Source organism: Anastrepha ludens, chromosome 6 (genome assembly GCF_028408465.1).
Source record: "Anastrepha ludens isolate Willacy chromosome 6, idAnaLude1.1, whole genome shotgun sequence".
NCBI classification, from domain to species: Eukaryota; Metazoa; Arthropoda; class Insecta; order Diptera; family Tephritidae; genus Anastrepha; species Anastrepha ludens.
In genome coordinates, this window is record NC_071502.1 from 111,991,520 (window position 1) to 112,014,095 (window position 22,576).

The following is a 22,576-nucleotide window of genomic DNA, read 5'->3' on the forward strand; positions in this document are numbered from 1 at the left end:
TAGTAATATATCGACTATAGCACATTACGGCAATTAATAGGGTCGATTTTAAGTTGCCGTTTACACTAATTACCATCGACTAACTTGAAAATTTCTTTAAGTATTTTCTTCAAAAAAAAACCTGGAAGAAAGGTCGCTCAACAGGCCTCCATCTTTGCTTCTTAAGCATGCTGTTGGATTCAGTGAATTCTATTAAAACTTAGAAGGTTCCCTAAGGCTAGGAGTTTTGATAAAAAGAGAGAGAGCAGCATATACGCGAAGAATATATGCCGACGTTTCATCATTTAAAGTCCCAACCTCAACAGGCAAATTTTTCTTCAACAAGCAGTTTGGTGAGATGATTATGGAGACAGCAGGAAACATATTAATACCAAGTCAACTTTTCTAAGTGCTCTAAGCCTAAATGCAGCAATCCCTGTGTTAACTTCTTATAAGCAAATGTAACCCACTTTGCTAACCTTTTTCCCATGTAATACTTTCAGCAGCTCCTATTTTGTTCTGTTTCCCGATTACCATTTTATATATCTCATAACTGCACTTTAGTAAGCCCACAAAAGTGTTGTTGATTAAAAAATACTGATTTTACGTCGCATTTTATTAGCTGCAGCATCTGTTCCTGTCATGACACATACATATAATTTCTAAAGTATAAAAAACTATAAAAAAACCTAGTTTTTGCCTAGCAGAACGTTTAGTGCAATACGGTAATTAATACCACAGCTGAGTCTACAAAGTTTCAAAAGCCTCATGGCTGTGCTACTATTATAAATTTCTATTACACCGGTATGATTTTTATACATCTTTCGATCTGTTTTTATGCCTCAATCCATTAGTATAAAATCGTATATTAGACCTTCAGGCAGGTGTAGATTTATCCTATCTCCCAGTGAGCTTGAAATTTCTCACATTCCTACATATCTTTGTGTTTCATAATATTACTTAGCACACAAACAAAATATATTAGAAAAAATATAAGGCACTTGCTGACGTTTACAAAAAATGTACCTTTTACACAAGCAATGGGACGCAATTTTCTACGCTCAAAGATTAACTTAGAAATATCAAGCGTTAATTGATTCCACCAGCCATTAAATAAAAAATATTAGGCACTAGCAACACGTTCGCAGATTTACAGCTGAGCAGACTTCGCTTCGTACCACCTAAGCACTTGCGTTTGATTCATTAACAGTTCGATCAGCTGTACAGCAGGTACGACGCTGCGTATGATTAACATGTAATTAGCATATCGCGATGCTTATTACTTGCAACTGCACTTTTCTACTATTATACGATTCGAAGTACTCTATGGGATAATTTGCATAATTATTTTAAGCGTTGCGAAGAGTATCACATGCATACATAAGTGTATATGTGTATGTGTATGGGTGTTTGTATGTACGTATTCATGTAAGCATGCAAATCATAGGCGACATAGAGCTGCTTAAAATAGAAATATGAATAGAAATAATAAGTCGATGATAGTAACAACTTTGTTATCGTCATTGATTGCAATTTAATCGCAGCAAATCATGCTTCGCTGTGGCGAGCTGTTAATTATGCAATAAAATACATTAAGTAAATAAGTAGAGAAAAATTACGACTAGCAAATGGTAATAAGTAATTATAAAATATGCTATTCAGCTGCCTATGCTGGAGATGCGTTAGATTAGAAGTGAGGGAATAATAGAAGCGTGCAGAAAAGAAAGAGAAGGCATGAGGAAGAATTGTTCTTTTTTGGTTTTTTTTTTTGCTGAAGCATATTTTTTGCAATTATTTTCACTGCCTCTTTTTGTTACTAATTATAAGAATTTGTTACTTAACTTACTTCAAAATTTTCTCGGGGTATCTTAGCCCTTACTTTCTTTTTAAAACTTTGATTTATCAACACTGCCCACCAATTAGTTGGGGCCAGAATGATTCCTTAACTTATCGGCATTCTAGAGTTCAGCTTACTAAGGTAGGGAGAGAGAGAGCGAGCAACCAAACTGAGCATGAAATTCACTTACTTTCTCATGGGAACTTCGATGGCAGAAGTGGAAGGAAATATATGTATAAAAATGTGAGCGGAAAACAAACCTCAGCTAAGTTATCTCTGTTATCCGAAGCAGAGCAAATCTATTATGTTTATCAACATATTTAGGACGTTGACTGCTTTTAGAACTATTTTTGACAAAATTTAGGCTTTGTATAGACACTGGGTTTTTATCGAATTAATACCAACTCTTTCCAATTTATCCAAATTCTTTTTTTTTATTTTTTTCATGCAGCATTCTTGCTTGAAGACTGTCATGTCTAAACAAGGAGTTTTAGTTAGGAAGAATGAAAAACGGGCGCACAACGCATACAAATTTTAAAAATCCACTACCAAAATGGTGATACATTGCCGAAGACAGTTCAAAAATATCGCTGCTTTAAACGGAGGCCTTCTGAAATTATCAGGATCACGCCATTCGATTTCACAATTTGCAGTTTTTTTAAAAGAATAACTCAACAACCCAAAAACCAAAAAACCAAAAAAATAATCGGCAATCCTAGCCGAATGGGCTGTTATGTGACTATTATACGATAGTGTATGGGCTTGAAACCCCTTCCTTGCAATCCCAAATAATAAAAAAGTTCTTTTCTAATAGCGATCGCACCTTGGCAGGCAAGGGCAAACCTCCGAGTGTATTTCTGTCATGAAAAAACTTCTCATAAGGAGCCATCTGCCGTTCGAAAGCGGCATAAAACTCCAGGCTCAACCATTTGTGAGAAAAAATCGAGACGAACACCACAAATAGGAACAGGAGCTGAGCCAAAAAGTCAAGAACTAATGTGGGCTCTTATTATTATTTTATTGTTCTTGAACTGAAAGGCACGCCTTTAGCTCACCCTTGATGGAATTGAGCGGGAACTATGGGAAATTTTATCGAAAATAACGCCTCAGTGAGGCCCAGCTACACCAAAATAATATCACAAAGCACATCAAAAGATACAAAAGTTTTTAAATAAAAATTTAAGAAGCCTTAGCATTGTAATCCTTACTTATTATTCACTTTATTACCAATGAAATATAAAACTTCTCAAATTAAAATCTGACCTTTTCTTATTTTCAAAATTATCGGCCTTATAAGGTCCCGATAATCCTAACTCATGTTAGAAAGTACTTTTTCCATATTCCATTGCCAAAGCACACTCCGCTGCAGCGGCCAATTTCTATCGAATATTAAAATTTGCATGCATTTACCTCAAGCATCACAAGCCGCTCAAGTTTTTTCTCATAAATGCTAGTTTTCTCACGTCTAGTTTATTACAAAACGCCGGAAGAATTATTCAACACAGCGCCTGCATTATAAATCATCTCCGAAAATCTCATCAATCAAACAATCAATCAAATTTTACTACAAAATACAAAATATTAACAACCCAACGCTATTAGTCACTCTTCATTACCTGCCTCTGAGTGGCAATAATCCTAAAGCTAATGAATGCGCTTCCGTTACTTTTTCTCAATAGTTCGTTGTTTTTATTGTGTCTAGTATCATCAAGCATGCCTCACCTATACACACACACAAATACTCCTACGCCGACAAGTGCAACTCCAACTGCGCTTGACTTTGACTTTGGCCTACAAGCAGGTGACGATTTTATCACACACGTATTCAACGAAGTGCATACTCACCAATACATATGCATGTATGTGCACTTATAACTAGCAGCAATTATTTGCATATCATTTGCTGTATTTAATATATTTTTTCACGGGAATTATTTAATCCGTATAAAAGCAAAAATTACAAAATCATCATCTCGTCTGTAAAAAAACTTTAAATTCATATTCATTACTAAGAAAGAAATAGTTGCTGATGCGTTGAGTGCAAAAAAGATGCTATGGCTTGTGTGTTGTCATCGATCATTAGTGATCGTTGCTTGCCGCTGGCCGGTAGCTGTCCTTCAGTTTTAGATTTCCGTAATGGGCAAAAGAAAAACAACAGCTTTGCATTATTTTGCTTAACTTAAAGCATTTTTCTGATTTTTACATTTTTGCTCACCCTTTTTTTTGTTTGATGACAATGACATGCTGCATGCATAAATCAAAAGCACAATCAGCCATTCAACAAGTTATGAGTTGAGCTATCGACCGATCAGCCGTGGTCAACAAGTGGCAATGCGCGCATGCGATCGCTCCTGATCGTCTGCTGATTTTGTCGCACATTCCGCATGCCAATTACGACGATACGCGATGGCGATGGTGCTGATGATGAGTGTAGTTACTATAGTGGAGAATAGAACAATGATGAAGTGCACTGTGATGATTATTAACTTAAAGATGATGACATTGACGATCGTGCAGATAGTTCTCATGCTTTACGGTCATGCTCTTTTTATGGTTACTTCTGATTGATCAGTTTAGCATTGTGTCAATTAGAGGTAAAGCACATAAGTAACTTTAGCACTAGAGAATTTTGGCCAATGAGTGCAAGAAATTCAGATGAGTTGATATGAGAGAATGTGAATTAAAAGTTAATATATCAAAGAATGATGAATTTTTCCATAAATGGAGCACACACTAGATATTTATGTTATACAAGGAGAGTATGACAGTGGTTTCCTCAGGTGCAGCGTTGTAATTCTAAGCATATTTGGCAACTCTGTTCCCAAAGCAATCATTGAATACCACGCAAAAGAGAATAAAACTTAATTAAAAAAAAATAAAATTTTTGCAGAAAAGTTTTTTTTATTTAATTTTTAGCAAGGCTAAATTTGCATTCCTCAATAATATTGCAATAAAATTCTGGCGACGCTTAACTTTTTTATAAATTAATGTAATCAAGAGCAAAAATCCATTTTTATTATATTTTTAATTTTAATACAGTCGTAAATGAAAATGAAATTTAATTGAAATAAAAAATAAAGTTTTTGATACCAAAAATTTTTTTTTTCATGTGTAAAATTTTGGTCACGCTATCCTTTTTCGTAAATTAGTATGATAAAGAGCGAAAATTCATATTCTTTATGTTCTAAATTTTAATATAGCCGTAATATGAGAACAAAATTAATATGAGAACAAACATAAAGAAAATGTTTTTAAAATTTATTTTAAAAATACGACAACCCTTTTTATTCCTATAAAAAAAAATGTATACCTACCAAACTATATAGCAAGCGGCTCAAAAATTGATACATAGAATTAATTATTGAAGCATAAATTGTATTAGAGGCGATTTAAAAGTTGTAATGGCAACCCTAAAAACCTATTTTTTTAATAATTTACTTATATTGAACTTACCTTATACGCAACGTAACTCTTAAAATATTTTGAGCTTAAATACACTTAAAATCGCCGGTATTTATGATTAATATGGCAACCCTACTTACAAAAATTCAACTGCAGGTATTGCGTAAAATATAAAAAACGATATCAAGCTAAATTATAGGAGGTTATAGAAACTTTTAAGGTTTAGCGATGCATATTAAAAAATTTAAGAGTTATCGATATTAAAGCCGTTATGGCAACTCCATAAAAAAATAAATTCTTGAAAGCTTAGTAAGCTGCATTTATCTTTGTATTTCAAGAAAATATTTTATTTGTTTTAAAATATATTTTATATAATATATTATATTTTAAAACAATGAATCTGATTTTGATCCTTTTTATATACAACAACGGTAAATGTTTCAACAAATACTTGAAATAAGACATCAATAAACTTTAGAACCACTTAAATGTTAGAGATTTATATTAAAAGTTTATGAAATAATTCATATTAAAAAATTTTGTTACAACCCTATAAATATTTTAAATAACTTACACCACTTTTGCTTTGTATATTTTAAAATATTAGCCGTTCAAATATATTATATATTACATTTTCAATCATTGAAATTCAGCAATCGATGGTTACCCTGTTAACAAAAATTGCCCGTTATGAATTAGAGAAATATAATATTACCAAGTGATCGCATTCTCTATTTAACTGAGCTCTTTGGGCCTCTTATTTCATTATTGAGCTAAGTACTGTTTTACATTTTAATTTTTCTCTGCTTTATAAACCGTTTACTTTGAAAAAAAAAAATATAGTAAGGAGATTCCAATATTCGTATATCAGCAAGATATGACAAGGTATCGAAAAACATATTCTTTAACTACACTTCACTTTTTGTGTTTCGCATAAAAAATTTTGCTGAGAAGAATATACATACATATGTGCATTTGCATATGGCAACTCTGTCAAAAAATATTGTTCAATGCAAGGAAATACGCTTTGATTTATTGTCGATGATGGCGGAGAATTTATCTGTACGGTATTTTTTATTTTCTAACGACTATATTTCATTGCATAAATGGCAACCCTGTTTTTTAATTAATTTATTTCTTCATAAATAATTATTACATGCTTCTAAATTAAAGTAATTACACAATAAATGTTAAGTATTTAAATTTTTTTTAAATAAAAATGCTATATGGCAACCCTATTCGAAAAAATAAATAAACCGTTTTTCAAACATCATTTCGTCGAAAAGAAGTGTATACTTCTAAATGAAAGTAATCGCACGATAAATTTTTATGTATATCAACTTTTTTTTTAATAACCATATGGCAACCCCGATCGAAAAGATTAAAAAGCCGTTTTCAGACACCTTACTTCTGTTGCTCACATGAAAATGCCTTATTAAAAAAATAACGCGCTACAGCCTTGCGTTTATGTTGCGAATTGCGTTTGTGTGTTCATACATACATACATGAAATTCACAAACCGTTTGCGATAGCAAAATGACGTACATACAAATCTAGCTAAAAGCTTATAAAAATTTTTAGCACAATTTATGCTTATATGCACACTGTATACATACGTACATATATAATATTTTTCCCAATCATCATCTCTGCTCCACTTAGCCATGTTGCCAACGCTGCCACAATCACTGCAAACTAACAGAAGTACTACATATATACTTCTATACATCCATTCAAGCTTTAATATAGTATTTATTGTCATTGTCCGACCTGTTGTCTTCTGTTCTGCCATACATCAACATATCGGCTGCGCCCTTTTACGAGTGCAGCACAACATTCTCAAGCAACACTGGCAACAGTCATTCGCCAATATTTTAGTGTTAGCCCACAAAATTCACCATTTATGGCGCTGCACCTGCATGTTAACAACATGGGAGTGATTGTTGTTATTTTTGTTACAAATAGTATTTGTAGTTCTTTTCGTTATTCGTTCACCGGGAGGCGTTGAATGTCAAATGCGATGCTATCGCACGTTTTTTTCCAACATTTTCATGCCAACATTTTTGTGACTAAACACAATTTATTTATTTTTCATGTGCAACAGTACTTTTATTTGCTATTCCAGCAAAAAAAAAACCAAAAGCAATAAAGGAATAGGCATTCACGTCTATTTATTACTTTGTTATTTGCCAAAAAATAATTTGATTGCAAATTTTTGATTTATTTAACCTTTATTAGCATAGCAGCCGAACAATGAGCGACGCTGCTAGAGAATTTGCATAATTTTGGAATATTCATTTTATTTGGTATTCATTATAATTTTTTTACTTTTCATCTGTTACTATTTTCTATTAACCTTTTTATGCTTAGTTTATTTCTAATATTTTTTTAGTACCTATTTTGTTTTTTTTTTATTGTTTTTTATTTTTGATTGTTATTTTTCCCCTTCATTATTTGCTACTATGAGTACCTTCAACTTACTTCTTCAGCAATAGATTACTAAATAATTTTTAATCTACAATTCCTTTCTCTTTTTTCGTTTTGCTTTTGTTCCTTTGCAGAGCTCCACAATCGCCGTCATCGCCTGCGTTTGCGCGCAACTCGCTCCCGGCTCAAATATGTACCTGCCACCAAAGCCAAATGGCTACAATTATCCAGAGCCCACCAATCCACTGGTAAGTAAGCGAATATGAATGGGCGGATTAATCACTGACTGACTGACTGCGTGAGACTCACTAACACGTATACAAACTGATGCTCAATTATATGGTTTGTAGATCGTTAAGTCGTTTTTTTTTATGCCAGTTTCTACTAATGAATCGAATGAATCCCTTTCGTTTTCATTTCGTAATGTATTTAATATGCAATTGCATGGAAATTCATTAGGAATTGGGTAGGTAATATTGTACATTTCTTAGAAGTATGCACGTACATACAAGGGTAGGCCAAGGAATTGAAGAAAATTTAAATACTAATACAAAAGACCGATGGTGCGGTCTAGAACGCTACAGAACTGCAAAATGTTTTGTGACAAGACCGAATAGAAAACTGTCAAACTTTTTACTAAAACTTGGAAGGAAAGACGTTCGGTTGTTGATCGTCATCATCGCTTGGTCGGCATCAATACAGGACACAACCCATGGGGTCAGGATATGACCACCATTAGAATCATTGAGGACCCAATGTGCCTGTCGTGCCTGTAGGAGGCGGATAGCACTGAGCACTTTCACTATGAGTGTCCTGCCTTTGCTAGAGCAAGACTATGAATTTTGTGCTCCGTGTCTAAAACTGGAGGGTATTTACAGATTTGCCAAAGAATCTAGAAAATTCTCACAGGACTAACTACATTAATCTCTGTCTCTATCCTTTCCTATCTCTTTCTCTGGTACCTTTCTCCTTCCCTCCTTGACAATCTACCCTCTTTCCAAAGCTCTAAATACAATGGGCTTTTTAGCAGGAGTGTTTTAGGAGCCACCAAATTTCAATTTCATATCCAAAAAACGAAAAACGAAACAATTTTTTAAACATAGTCTACTTTTAGTTTAAAGCTTTCTGTAACTCTGCCGATTACGAATTGACGCCAAATCTCATTGGAGTTGAACATCGCTAATACCCCAAGTTATAATAGATACTGAGCTACTCAACTAAGAACTGCAAACAAATTTGCCACAATTTACCACAAAATTAAACTGAAAGAAACAGCTTTGACAGTTTAAAAGAAAATTTTTGACATTGATAACATTTTCTCAAAATCGGTCTAATGCTGTTTACAATATTTCTAATGCTCGATGACCGATATTGGTCATGCGCCCTTACGAACTGATAGAGAGACGATTCAGATATGCATTGAGAATTTGCATATTTTCTTAAGTGATTAGAACTTTATTCTCACCCCACATATGAAATTTATGACTCATAATGGAAAGAATTTACCAATTACTATTAACTTATCACCCATGCTATGTCCTTCATCCAAAGCACAGTTGCCAGCAAAGTTCTTGTAACCAGTTGCCTAGAGAGTTCTTGTGAACAGTGAAGGCTCACTCTGTCGTTATTCCGTGCAAGAACTTCGTAAATGCGGCTGCAACCTTCGCGAAGGTGCCAATGCACTGTAGAAATTTAATCAGGCTAATAGACTTTGTAATAGAGTACACAATTACTGAGTATTTCCAAGCCAAAAATACACGTCCGTGGTAAGTAGTCACAGGCTTTAGTTTGTAAAGAGCTCTTCCGTGGGAACTTGTATAAGATAAGCCTACATTGAAGACACGAAAAGGAACGGTAAATGAGAATGAACAGAAACTTAGATCAGTATTAGGAGTTGCTTCTCCGCTCAATAGCAAAAAATATTTTTTTTTATAAATCTAAAAAAAAAGAAACTTTAGTCGCATCATAACATTTTTTCAACATTTTTAAATTTCAAAGCTTCTTTCAAAATCTTAACTTAAATGATCTATATTGTGTGTACGAGTATTGGTAGCGCGTACTCTTCAGGTTTTTAAGCCAATCACGCTTTTGTGCTCACTATTTCATTCGCCTAACAAGCATTTCTGAAATTCTCAACATGCCTATGCAAAAATTAGTTAAAAAGTTGAAAGCGCATTACTGCAGGAAATATTATAAAGATGCTCCTGCCCTAAAGTAGTGGTCCAAAACTATCGTTAGTAAGGACTATCATTAATGGGCAATAGTTTTTGGCTTAATATTGGCAAACTATCGATAACTTCCGATACAGTAGATGAGGTTAGGATAGGTTTTTATGGTAGTCAGTTTAGAATAACCAACTCACTTCGACCATGTAGATCCGTTGTGGTACCACTGTGTAATAAAATAGCCGTACTCTTCATTTATCGTCAAACCATTTAGATGCTCTTATGAAGCGTAGGATAGGTTTTATCCCCACACTGGATACTTCCGTCAGAGCGTCAAAATGGTATTTTCCTAACAACCTTCATCCACTCCTAGGTAAGGCTGGACAATTACAGAGGAAGTACTCTACCATTTCTTCCTCTTCCTCGTCTCTACAACTTCTGCAGTATCCATGAGAAAATACTCCTAGCTTAGAAGAGCGCCTACCTGACAGCCATTGACCGGTGACACAAGCCACGACCTTCGAGATGTTGAAGAACTCTCCTAACCTTTTCTTAACTATTTATGGTTAAATTAGCCTAGTTGTAACACAAGGATTTTCTTCTCCCCATGACCTATTGGCCTCCTGGAGAATATTATTTTTTATCCTTAATTTGCAAGTTGTCATAGGAATTGCAATATTGCCTCTGATGCCTCCAATGACCATATTCAGTATTCCCTTCTCAGCCGGTTCTAATCACAGTGTAGAGAGTACAAAAAGTATGGCCAACATCAGGCCTTTAACCGGCTCTCAGTGATTTTGAAAGAATCAGCTGATTTGCTGACGTAACAGGCAATATGGCAGCAGTTTTTTTACAACAGAGATTGGCGAAAACTGATTCTTTATTGCACATGAACAAAAGAATTAACGCAGTTACTGCCCATGTCTGAACAGGGGCTAATTGAAAGACTGATTGTATTCAACTAACCTCACTTTACTCATTTTGTTAGCATTTTTTTGTCTCTCTCTCTCTCTTTCTCTATCAAATCCTCTATGACGTAACAACCAAAGTTACTCTCACAATTTTGTTTCGGTTGGGCAGGCCTAGTCCCCTATCATCGTAGGATTCTACTTATCGGAATGACTCAGGTTTTTCCCAACCAAGGGCTGTCGGCTCAATAAACTAACCCCTACTTAGTGCGCTGAGCCCCACCGATCTTATCTGTGTATATAAATAAATAAATAAGATTGAAGTATCCTTTCAGAATATTATCATTGTATACTGAGAGCGCACTTTCTTAGAAATGTGTTTCTCCCATATTTTTCGTATTTCATACACTCTGAAAAAAAATCGAAGGTGCCAGCAACAACTTCACACAGAAGGAAAGTGAAACCATATACAGTGGCAGTGCCAACCGCCTTGTGTGTGTATTTTTAAAGCCACTCAATTCAACAAAAAAACTGCAAACAATATGGAAGCAAAGACAGTGCCACAAACCCGTACAGGCGTAGTTTGCTACCATAGAAATGTCTGATGGAAGTGCAAAGGGTAGTCGAAGTTATTGAACCCAAAACGCCAGCAGAGTAATTGGCAGCGCAGAAGAGGCACGGCACTCCAGAGTACCCAGTAAGCCAGGTACTTAGTAGGAGGTATAGGCACGTGGTGTGATGGTCTGGCAGTAACCAACAAACAAATCCACACAAGAAACGTTGCAAAGCAATTTTCCCCACCAATTTTGTCGGCATTTGCCAAAGTTAGCAACCAAAAATAAATATACCAAACCAACAAAAACAAATATCAACTCGCGGGCGTCATTCGGTTAGTAGGCAAATGTGTCAGCAGCAACAGAAGCAACAACAACAATAAAAATTGACTGCTACACACGCTGTGCTGCTGGCAATTGTATTGAATTTGTACTTTTGCATTGTGTGTGTGTGTGTGTGTCGTTAGTTAACAGCCACACGAATGCGTCTTCCTAGTCGCTACTTGCTGATGTAAAATCAGCGCTTTCTTCCACACAGCCGCTGCCTTTTGAAAAAAAAAAAACTAATCGGCTTCCACAAGCTTCCTATGCATTTCACTGGTTTTATTGACTTTTCATTTCGGTTGCCTAAAATTTAAGCAGAAGCAGCAGCTGGGTAGTAAACTTTTGTCTGCCTTTTTTTTGTAGTTGCAGCACTCTTCATGTTGCAAGCACCGTAAAATGCAATGTGGCAACTTTAGCCGGCTTTGTATGGCTTAATTTGACGTGTTGCAGTGTTGCTGGCTGGGCGAGATTGTTGATGTGTTTTGTGCATGCAGATAGACAGGCAACTAGCGGAGAGTACATACTCGCCTAATACATACCAACAACTTCATTTGTGTTTTGCAACAAATGAGATTAATAGCAGTTTTAGTTGATGTTACGAAAAGTAGCATTTTATGTTGCTGTAGTTAATGTTGTTGCAGTTTTATGTGTATCAAATTACTTGGGAGGGTAGTCAGAGTAATAAAAATTTTAATTGTTAATTAGCTGATTTGCAAATTATTGTGCAATAAGAAGCGATGGGCTATAAAAAGGGTCTTTTGACATACAAAATGGCATTCGGCAACAAAATAATGCAGTTGAATATCTTGCAAATTCAAGCTTTCGCCCTGTAAATCCAATCCAAGAAAAGGACGAGGCTGCTGTTGACGCCTTTGTCTGGAGGTTATATAAATAGGACTGAAGCCCGTTGTGCCTTATTAGCGTACAGACTTGTCATAGATCAGATTTTCGCATGCTGTCATATTTTGGAAAAAATTTTGAGAAGTCATTCCACTCCACGTTTTCGTAATGGATTATTCAGACATGACAATAAACAGTACAATAATTATTTTTTCTTCAATTTTAATACAGAAAATTTTTTTTCCGGTATATCACGGCTTAATTTTTTTAATTTTTAAATAGGCCTGCATCAATCATCCTTTCCCAATATAAATCATCAGTCATAACCTGATTTTTAAAAAAACAAAAAAATTGTGAAACAGTGATCAGTTTGAAAAGCATATATTTAAGCAATTTTCTCTCCAAAAATGTAAATCAATCGTGTCAATCATGTGTGACCATCTCTAATTAGAATAATAAAAAGTCATTTTATGCTTTATTAATCGGTTTTAAAGTAATATTTGAAAAATTTATCTTTGCAAGCTATGGATCAATCACATCAATCATAATACTTAAAAAAAAAATGTAGTTAAATTTTTGAAAAGACATATTAAATAACTCTAAATACCAGACCTGGTATATCAATCAAATTTTCAACACCCTTATACTAATTTTACTTCAAAAATGTGAGTCAATCACATCATCAATCATGTGCGAACAACACGAATTACAAACTTATAAAGTTCATGTAGGGTTTATTAAACAGTTTTAATGTTACATTTTAAAGTTTATATATATATATAATTGGCGCGTACACTCTTTTTGGGTGTTTGGCCGAGCTCCTCCTCCTATTTGTGGTGTGCGTCTTGATGTTGTTCCACAAATGGAGGGACCTACAGTTTTTAAGCCGACTCCGAACGGCAAATATTTTTATGAGGGGCTTTTTCATGGCAGAAATACACTCGGAGGTTTGCCATTGCCTGCCGAGGGGCGACCGCTATTAGAAAAATGTTTTTCTTAATTTTATTGTTTCATCGAGATTCGAACTTACGTTCTCTCTGTGAATTGCGAATGGTAGTCACGCACCAACCCATTCGGCTACGGCGGCCGCCAACATTTAAAAGTTTAGCCATTCAAGATATATATCAATCAAATCAATCATTATACTTTTTTGCAAAATTTTGTTTAATTTTATAAAAATTCATTTTTATCATATCAATCCATTCAAATTTTACCTATTTTTCTTTAATAATCTGCCTGACACCCTTATTATTCTTTTTACTTCAAAAATGTAAATCAATCACATCACCAATCATATACGGACATCACCAATTGGGAATATATAAAGCCCTTATATATATATTATTAAAAGGTTTTAAGATTAAATTTAAAACTTTAGCCTACAAGTTACGTATCAACGAAATCAATCATAATACTTTATAACAAAATTTAGTTAAATTTTTCAAAAATCATTTTTAACACATAATCCATTTAATTTTTACGTAGTTTTCCTATTTTTAGCGCCTAACGCCCTACTTATTATTTCACTTTAAAAATGTGAATCAATCATCAATCATGTGCCAACATCTCCATTTAGAAAAATATAAAGCCCTTATGTGGTTTATTAAACCGTTATAAGGTTACATTTAAAAGTTTAGTCCTCCAAGTTATGTATCATTCATATCAATCATGAAACATTACAACAATATTTAGTTACATTTTTGAAAAGGCATGCTGTATAACTCTTAAAATTATCTTTATCACAGCAATCCATTTAATTTTCAACACTTATTTATAATTTTACTTCGGAAATGTGAATCAATCATATCATCAATCATGTGCGAACAGCACCAATTAGAAAATTATAAAGCCCTTTTATGATTTAATGAACGTTTTTAAGGTTGCATTTCCATGTTTAGCCTTTCAAGCTTTTTATCAATCATAACAATTTTTTACAAAATCCAGCAAAATGTTTCAAAAAACATATAAAATAACTGTAAATAATAATTTATTCATCCCAATCCGTTAATTTTGCCCCATTTTACCTTCAATCATCTGCATCATATTTTTGAACACTACGACCCTTATGATTCATTTTCTTTCTTTCACAGTAAAATCCGTAATGGGCCTTATTATTGAAGTTTTAAAATAAACTTATCATATATTATTATCATCTATTAGAAGAATTTTAATTATTTTTAGAGATTGTTTAAAGGTTTTAAGGTTTTTTTGAAATTTTTTTTCGTTCAAGCTTGACATCAATCAAATCAGTCATAACAATTTTTTTACAAAATGCAGCTAAATTTTACAAAACTCATATTAATAACTGCAAAGAATAATTGTTATTCTCAATCTGTTTATTTTTCTCCATTTTTTCTTCAATCATCTGCATCCTCTTTTTAGACGCTAACATCCCTATTGTTTGTTTTCATTGTTGCAAAGGAAAAGTCGTTATATGCTTTATTACTGAATCATTTTTTCTTTTTTGGTTTAAGCATCAGTCCAGATTCGATTTTTATGAAATAATCAATTTTATCATCAATGAATCATTTGTTATCCCATTTTACAGAAAAACATGAAACAATCATATCAATCATTTACGTTCAACATCACTTAGAACGAATTGAATCTCTTTTAGGGTGTGTTTAACATGTTATTGAAAATTTTTTCGTTCAAGCTTTGCATCAATCAAAACAATCATTTACGTTCATCATCATTTAGAACGAACTGAATCCTTTTTAGGGCTTGTTTAACGTTTTTAATGTTTTATTGAAAACTTTTTTCGTTCAAGACCGCATCAATCAAAACAATCATTTACGTTAATCATCATTTAGAACGAACTGAATACCTTTTACTGCTTGTTAAACGTTTTTAATGTTTTAAATGTTTACATGTTTAAAAAAATTTTCATTCCAGCTTTGCATCAATCAAACCAATCATAATAACTTTGTACTAGTGTTTTAAAGAGATATGTTAAATAGCTATAATCAATCATTTCTTCTCCACAATTCCTTTAATTCTTCACCTATTTCTCAGATGATTGAATCTGCACCTACAACTACTATTTTTAGGCACTCACACTTTTGTTACTCATTTTCATTTCTTCCAAGTGTAACTCCAAGAAAATTTCCACTTTCGACCTTTTTAACAGTTAGTAGAGCAATAGCACTAACAACAACAATAATACGTACATCAATATTTACGGCCACAACTACTGTACAACTACAACAATTATCATACTTTCAAAATTGCTTGTACGACGTTTTTTGAACTTTTGACATTGTAAGGAGTGCACGAGTAAGCGAAAAGCAACATGAAAAGCACAAGAAGTAGAAATATAAGTAAAAACCGCAGAGTACAAAACAAAATTCAGATTTTGTGGCATAAAAGGCAAAAAATTTGCTGTATTACAAACACAAAAAAATTGTTTAGGAAGAAACTGGAAAAAACTACTGGTAAAAAAATGGAAAAAGCGGTAAAAATGAGAAAAAATGTTGAAGAAGAATAAACTGCAAAAGGAAATTGAAAAGAGAAAAACAAAATAAATTTGGTAATAAAAAGGGTAGATCTCTGTGAAGTATTGCCAAGACAAAAAAACTATGGAGGTAAACGAGTAGAGACATATGTACGTATGCATGTGGTCGTGGTCGAAATGCACAAACGTCGATAGTTAGTTATGTGCAAAGTAGTACGTACCAACACCAACAACAACAACAAGAACAACAAAAGACCCGCACCATTGCACATCACGACGTGCCACAAAAACTCTTGAACTTTAAATTAAAGCGACCAACAGCAAAAACCGCTACAACACGAGCAACAACAAGAGCAACAAAAAAAATAACAAAAAACTAAAAAACACAAAAACCAGCCATAAGCGCAATAACAATTGCAACTGGAAGAGTAGCCAGCCAGCTAGGCAGTCAGTCAAGCCAGTCACCAGCCAATGGCCCAAAAGCATCCGCAGCCGAGCAGCAGTCGCAGTGGCTCAGCTGGCTAGTGGCTGACGGATGATGGCTGCCTGCAAAAGAATAGTTGTCATTGTTCTTGCTAGTTTTGTTGTTCTGTTTGCTGCAAGACAGCCAAAGCTGTAGCAGAGACAGCAACAAACAAAAAATACAGCAACTGCAAGTTCTCCTCTTCTATGCTGCCGACTGCAATTGAGGCTGACGATCGTTGCTTACAACCTGCTGGCTGCCAGCACCAGCAACACATCAGTCTATATGTATTTGCGCCGCTCCCCGCCCTGCATATTCCACCATAATTTCCACGTTCCTTAGGCTACCAACCAACCTACACACACACACACACACCCGAGCTTATTCTCATACATAGCATCGGCATTCTTTTCGAGTGCGCAATGCCGCACCTCCGGTTTTTGACAAAAACAAAAGCAAAAAATTGTTTGAGATTTTTTCATGTGCTCCTTCTTCTCTGCAATTCTTCTTCGCCATGCACTGTAACCGGCATTTTTCCTCGCATTTTGCATTGCATTGCAATTGCCGCAAATTGCGGCAAGCAAACGGCAATTGAATGTCGCCATTCGCCTACGACACATTTCAACTTGTTGGTAGCTCTGGTTGTTGTTTTTGTTGATATTGCTATAAATCCACTATTTACTGTTCTCTGTGTGAGCGCGTTGACTTTGCTGTCATTTTGGGTCACCTCACTTGCGCCGAAAATGGGTTGTTGCTTTACTTACTGCCATTCCGATTGTCGCTTTTAGTGTTGTAGTTGTTTTATTTTTTATTATTTCTTTTTGTTGTTATTGTTGGTGTGGGTGTTGCGTGTTGTGTGTTGCCACTGGTCACTGTTGGCATTTCTAATTTGGCTGTGAGCTACTTTTTAGGGTTCGCTTACTTTGGCATTTACTTAAAGTCTTGCCGGTAATTGAGTGCTTACGAAATCCTTTAATGAATGCAACTATGTATTTTCAAAGTTCCCCTTTTCCATATGAAATGTAAGCGTATACACTTTTTCTATATGCACTCTGCATTACCAACTTTCAATGCATTACGCCAGTTAGCTATCGACTATCGGTACTTTTGGCTCACCCTGGCATCTGCCATGACTGAATTTGTTAATATTTATGTTTTCATTGCGGCCGCCGTAGCCGAATGTCGGTTCGAATCTCGGTGGAACACCAAAATTAAGAAAAACATTTTTCTAATAGCGGTCGCCCCTCGGCAGGCAATGGCAAGCCTCCGAGTGTATTTGTGCCATGAAAAGGCTCCTCATAAAATATCTGCCGTTCGGAGTTGGCTTGAAACTCTAGGTCCCTCCATTTGTGAAAGACGCACACTACAAATAGGAGGAGGAGCTAGGCCAAACACCCAAAAAGGGTGTACGCGCCAATTATATATATATATGTATACATATTAGGCCGGGTCGATTTGTGGGGAGGCAAAAAAATCGCCCATTGCTCTGTGAAAATCATATTCTAGGGATCAAAATAAGAAACTTTGCCGAAGGAACCATACTTCTAAAACGAATTCTGATGTCCCCCAATTTGGGTCGAACTTTTTAGTTAATTTTCTCATGTAAAGGCCAAAAATCGTGATATTTTGAAATGATTGTATGGGGAGCCCCCCAGGGGAGTTCCAGGGGGTGTGCGACTGGCATGGGTGGATCGGCCGTCCAAAGTTAGTGGGGATCGGTCATACATTTGGACTCGATTGGAGCACTCTAAATGGGTCAAAGTGGGATTTTTCGTTCGACCCAAATTGGGGGACATCAGAATTCGTTTTAGAGGTATGGTTCCTTCGGCAAAGTTTCTTATTTTGGTCCCTAGAACACGGATTTTCACAGAGCAATGAGCGATTTTTAATCGACCCGCCCTAATATATATGTTTTATTTTCGAGAAAGGATGTAAGCTATAAGGTCATACTCAAGGCACATGTGATGGCATCTGCAAACGTATATTTTGTTTTTGCTTTTTGAATTCCATCACATCGAAATCAGTATGCTCTCCTCCACACTTGCCATATCGGTACCCCTCCAGAAACGCCAAAAAATGGTTTCTTTACCCCGCTTAATTTTTTTGAAGCCCAAGACACTTTCATGTTTTTTGTATGAAGTAAAACTTCTTAGGCGTCGATGGACGAGCGAGAATGGAGAGTAAAATTTCAAGGCCATGCAACGTTTTGGGCATTTTCGTTCCGCTAGAGAGAAAAAAGATATAACGTAGAGGAAAAGGAGAGAGAGAGAGAGCTATACCTTATATATTTAATAGTAATTTACCATCATAAATCCATCCATTTTCGGTTGATAATTTGCTGTTGACCGTCTGATATTTGGGGCTTACTGTGCACCTTTAAGCTCTAACATATGTGTAGATGAAAGTGAAAGTGAATGGAACCATGAATTCCGCAGGCTATATTAAGTCACATAAATGGAAAAAATACGCTCCTGACCTAAAAGTATTAGCTATAATAACAGGAAGGAGTTTTACCACATTGAGAATAAGAAATGAAGAAAAACTTAATGTCCCTCGTAATTTCCAAATGACGTCAGCTTAGGCCTGAAATAAAAAACTTATGGCGAAACCATTTGAGCTGAATCAATATTGCTTTAGTGGAGGTAGGACACTTAAAAAAAAATAGATTTGTGTGAGATTTAATTAGTAGCCCCGCTAGCTCAAACTAGCCCTTATGAAGAGTGGGAACTACCCTAACCTAACCTTACCTAACCTAACTCTAGTAATATTTAATTGTCAAACAACTCTAATTTGTGAACTGTATTTTACATTCTTCTCTCATTTAGCGACCTGGCACACCAAGCGGCCCTGGACCCCGCCCACCAGGCCCACCACGTCCACCAGGCCCACAGCGTCCATCGCCACCAGGACCTGGCGAGCCTGTAAGTAGAAAAACTAGTATTAAAACAAACTTAATTAATGAAAATTGTTATTATTTATTTACAAGAAAAATTCAAATATTTCACTACTATCCAAAAATTTTTTGTAATTTTTAAAAGCTTTCACTTGTACTAGTACAAAAGCTTTTATTGCATATTAAATAGTCTTTATATAGATTCAAAAAGGCAGAGAGCTTTTACTTCCAAAATTCAAAGCTTCAAGACAGAAAGATTTCACTTTTAGCTAAAAAAAAACCATGAAAGCTCGGTTTCAGGAATCATCTATAAATTTATCAGACTCTTAAAATTTAAAATAGTTTGGTGAAAGCGGGCAAATTAACTCATAACTGTTGGTTTTTTTTTTTGTTTTGGAAACTTAGATTCTAAATTATTTAAAATTCTCTATTGGGTCTGAAAAACGCAGTACATTATTTTTCTGCATCATCAATTTTATTTGGATTCGAATGTGCCGATGGATAATTAACTAAATTCGAAAACCGAAATGCGAAAATAAAATTTTAATTGAATAACAAAACATACCTCATAAAAGCACTAACTGACTTGGAGCTTTCGTTCTTATTAAAAATAGTTTTCTTCAGCACAAAGTTTTCAGTTTAAAACAACACCTCAGAAACTTTACGTAAATGATAATTATTTTTTGTATTTGTTTGCTTTCTTAAAAATTCTATGTAAAACTATTGGCATCAATCTAATTAACTTCTTTAGAGGTTTAATTTAAGACTTAACTCAGCGAATGCGAAAAAGCTTTTATTTTCCTATAAAATTTCGAGCTTAATGAAATTTGGTGTTATAAAAGCTTTTGCCGCACAAAATATCGTGGCATTTTCTGAAAAGTTTGAAACTACAATATTTTAAGCTTTCCATCAATAAAACTATCATTACTGAATTGTCTTTATTCCATTTCTTTAGGGTCACGTCCACGTTCCCGGCATGCCATTCGACTTCGAGTACGCCGTCAATGACATTGACACCGCCAACGACTATGCCCACAAAGCTTCAAGCAATGGTGATGTGGTGACTGGCGAATACCGCGTCGCACTGCCCGATGGCCGCACACAGGTCGTGCGCTACACAGCCGACTGGAAGACGGGCTATCATGCGGATGTCAGCTACCAGGGTGAGCCGCAATATCCACAAGGTCCCGGTGGTCGACCTGGCTACAAGTATTAAGCAACAATGGATATTGGAGCGACTGAAGCACACCTTTGCACGGACACAAAAACACTCACACGACCGCACACACTCAGCTGCAATACCTGCTACAGCAACTGCCACAACAACAAACTAACAAACTTCTCCTAAAGAAGATGCGATGATCGAGCGACGAAATTTTGTTTTTTGGAAATGAGAAATTTTTTAACTGCCAATTTTTGGGGAATTTTATAAACTTATGAGAATTTTTATTTTTAGTTTATTTTTTTAATGACTTTTTAGTATTGAAATTTTTTATGCGTATTTTTAACTAATATTAATATCTAGTAGTACATACTTATACATATTTTTCGAAAGGAATGAAAAATAAAATTATTCATTTTTAGTTTTTTGTATTCGATATTTAAAATGTGCAAAATCTTTACGAATAAATAAAAAGAATGTGAAATGAAAGCGAAAAAAAAAATTATGGCGAATTTTTATTTATAGAGACTTTTGATATTAACAGTAAACTGAAAAACAAATATACCTATATATAAAAAAAAAGAAACAAAATTTACAATTAAAAAATATTAAAAGAGCGCCTTAGCAACTGAATAAAAAAAAAATATAAAAGCACTTAAATTTTTTATTACCAACGCAATTCACTATTTTTTCTAAAAGCTTTCCAGCTTAGGAAAAAGCTCCTTTTCGGTATTTTATTTAAATTACTTCGAGTGTAGCTTTAAGTGCAACAAATTAGCTAGTTTATTGAATATTTCCTTTTCATTTTTTTTATTTAATACAATTGCTTTGTGTTTAGTTTTAAGTCGAAAAAGTTAGTAGAGTTTTTTTCTAAAAGTTTAAAGCTCCTTTTCGGTTTTTTTATTTAAAGAACTTCGAGTTAAGCTTTAAGTCCAAACAGTCAGCAACTTAATTGCAAATCTCTAAAGCGTTCTCAAAAGTTACTTTTTGATATAAATTACTTTGAGTCCAGCCTTAAGTGCACAAAGTTAGTTTTTCAATAAATTTTTTTCTAAAATTTCTAAAGCTTTGCAAAAAGCTCCTTTTCAGTGTTTTGAATAAAATTACTTTGAGTTAAACTTTAAGCTCAAGCAGTCAGCAACTTAAATGAATCATTTCTGCTCAAATATCGAAAGCTTTGTCAAAAACTCTTTTCTCTGTTTTTATTTAAATTTTTTTAAAACCAATCCATCATTTGGTTATGGAACGTATTAAATGTATTTTTGATGGAAAATAAAAAAAGCTGTGAAGATTAAAGGCTCTGATATGAAAAATTATAAGCACTTGTTTAAAAATTACTGCATTCCACTCTTTAATGGCGAAAGCTCTGTTCAACTCCTACCTGGTCATAAAGAACGAAATTTTTTTTAAGAGCCTTTCCTAATTAAAAATTCTTCAAGCAACTGTGGAATTCATGTTTCAAGTGAAAGTTTCAGCAATTCAGCTACAGCTTTAACTCACTATCCCTGCCAATCTTCGCCTTTGTTCAATCAAAACTTAATTTTCGGTAAGAAAGCTCTTAAAGCTTCCCTTATAAGAGTTTTAAACTTATTTACAAATTTTCATTTTTGAATGCCGAAAGCTCCGTGAAATTAATAGTTGAATTTAGTAATTAAGAAGGACATTTTTTAATAATGACTTTTTCTTTTACAATTCACAATTCTTCAAGCCTTTATTTCACAGTTAAAGGCTCTAATATGAAAACTCTTAAAAATTACAATTTTCCATTTCTGAATGGTGAAAGCTCTATTATTTATAGTTGAATGTGGTAATAAAGAACGATATATTTTAATTACATCTTTTCCTAAATTATAGTTCTTCAAAGATCTATTAAAACCGTTTTTCAAGTGAAAGCTCTACAACTTTTTGAATTCGATGCCGCCGCTTTCAAGTGAAAGCTTTATGGTAAACACTTTCCAAATTCACTGTCGCTACTCGACCGTGGCTTATATTTCATTAAAATTCAATTCTCAGCACGAAGACTCTTAGAGCTTTTTTATTTCATTTAATTTCATTTAGAAAACATATCCTTTTCTAATTAGAAAAATTAAAAAAAAAATAAATAATTAATCAACCCTAAGTAACCAAAGTCCCAGATAAAACTTAATAACCTCACAAATCTACTTTTC

At 34.3% G+C, this 22,576-nt stretch overlaps 1 protein-coding gene across 1 annotated transcript in view; it reads left to right on the top strand.

Moving 5' to 3' along the window:
* LOC128867568 (pro-resilin) overlaps window positions 1-20,695 on the top strand; it is an 80,340-nt gene extending 59,645 nt beyond the window's left edge. The window contains exons 2-4 of the mRNA XM_054108931.1: window positions 7,780-7,893; window positions 19,179-19,274; window positions 20,202-20,695. Coding sequence (XP_053964906.1) covers window positions 7,780-7,893; window positions 19,179-19,274; window positions 20,202-20,462 — 471 coding nt within the window. The 3' untranslated portion in view covers window positions 20,463-20,695. The remainder of the gene's footprint in view (window positions 1-7,779; window positions 7,894-19,178; window positions 19,275-20,201) is intronic.
* Window positions 20,696-22,576: the final 1,881 nt, after the last annotated feature.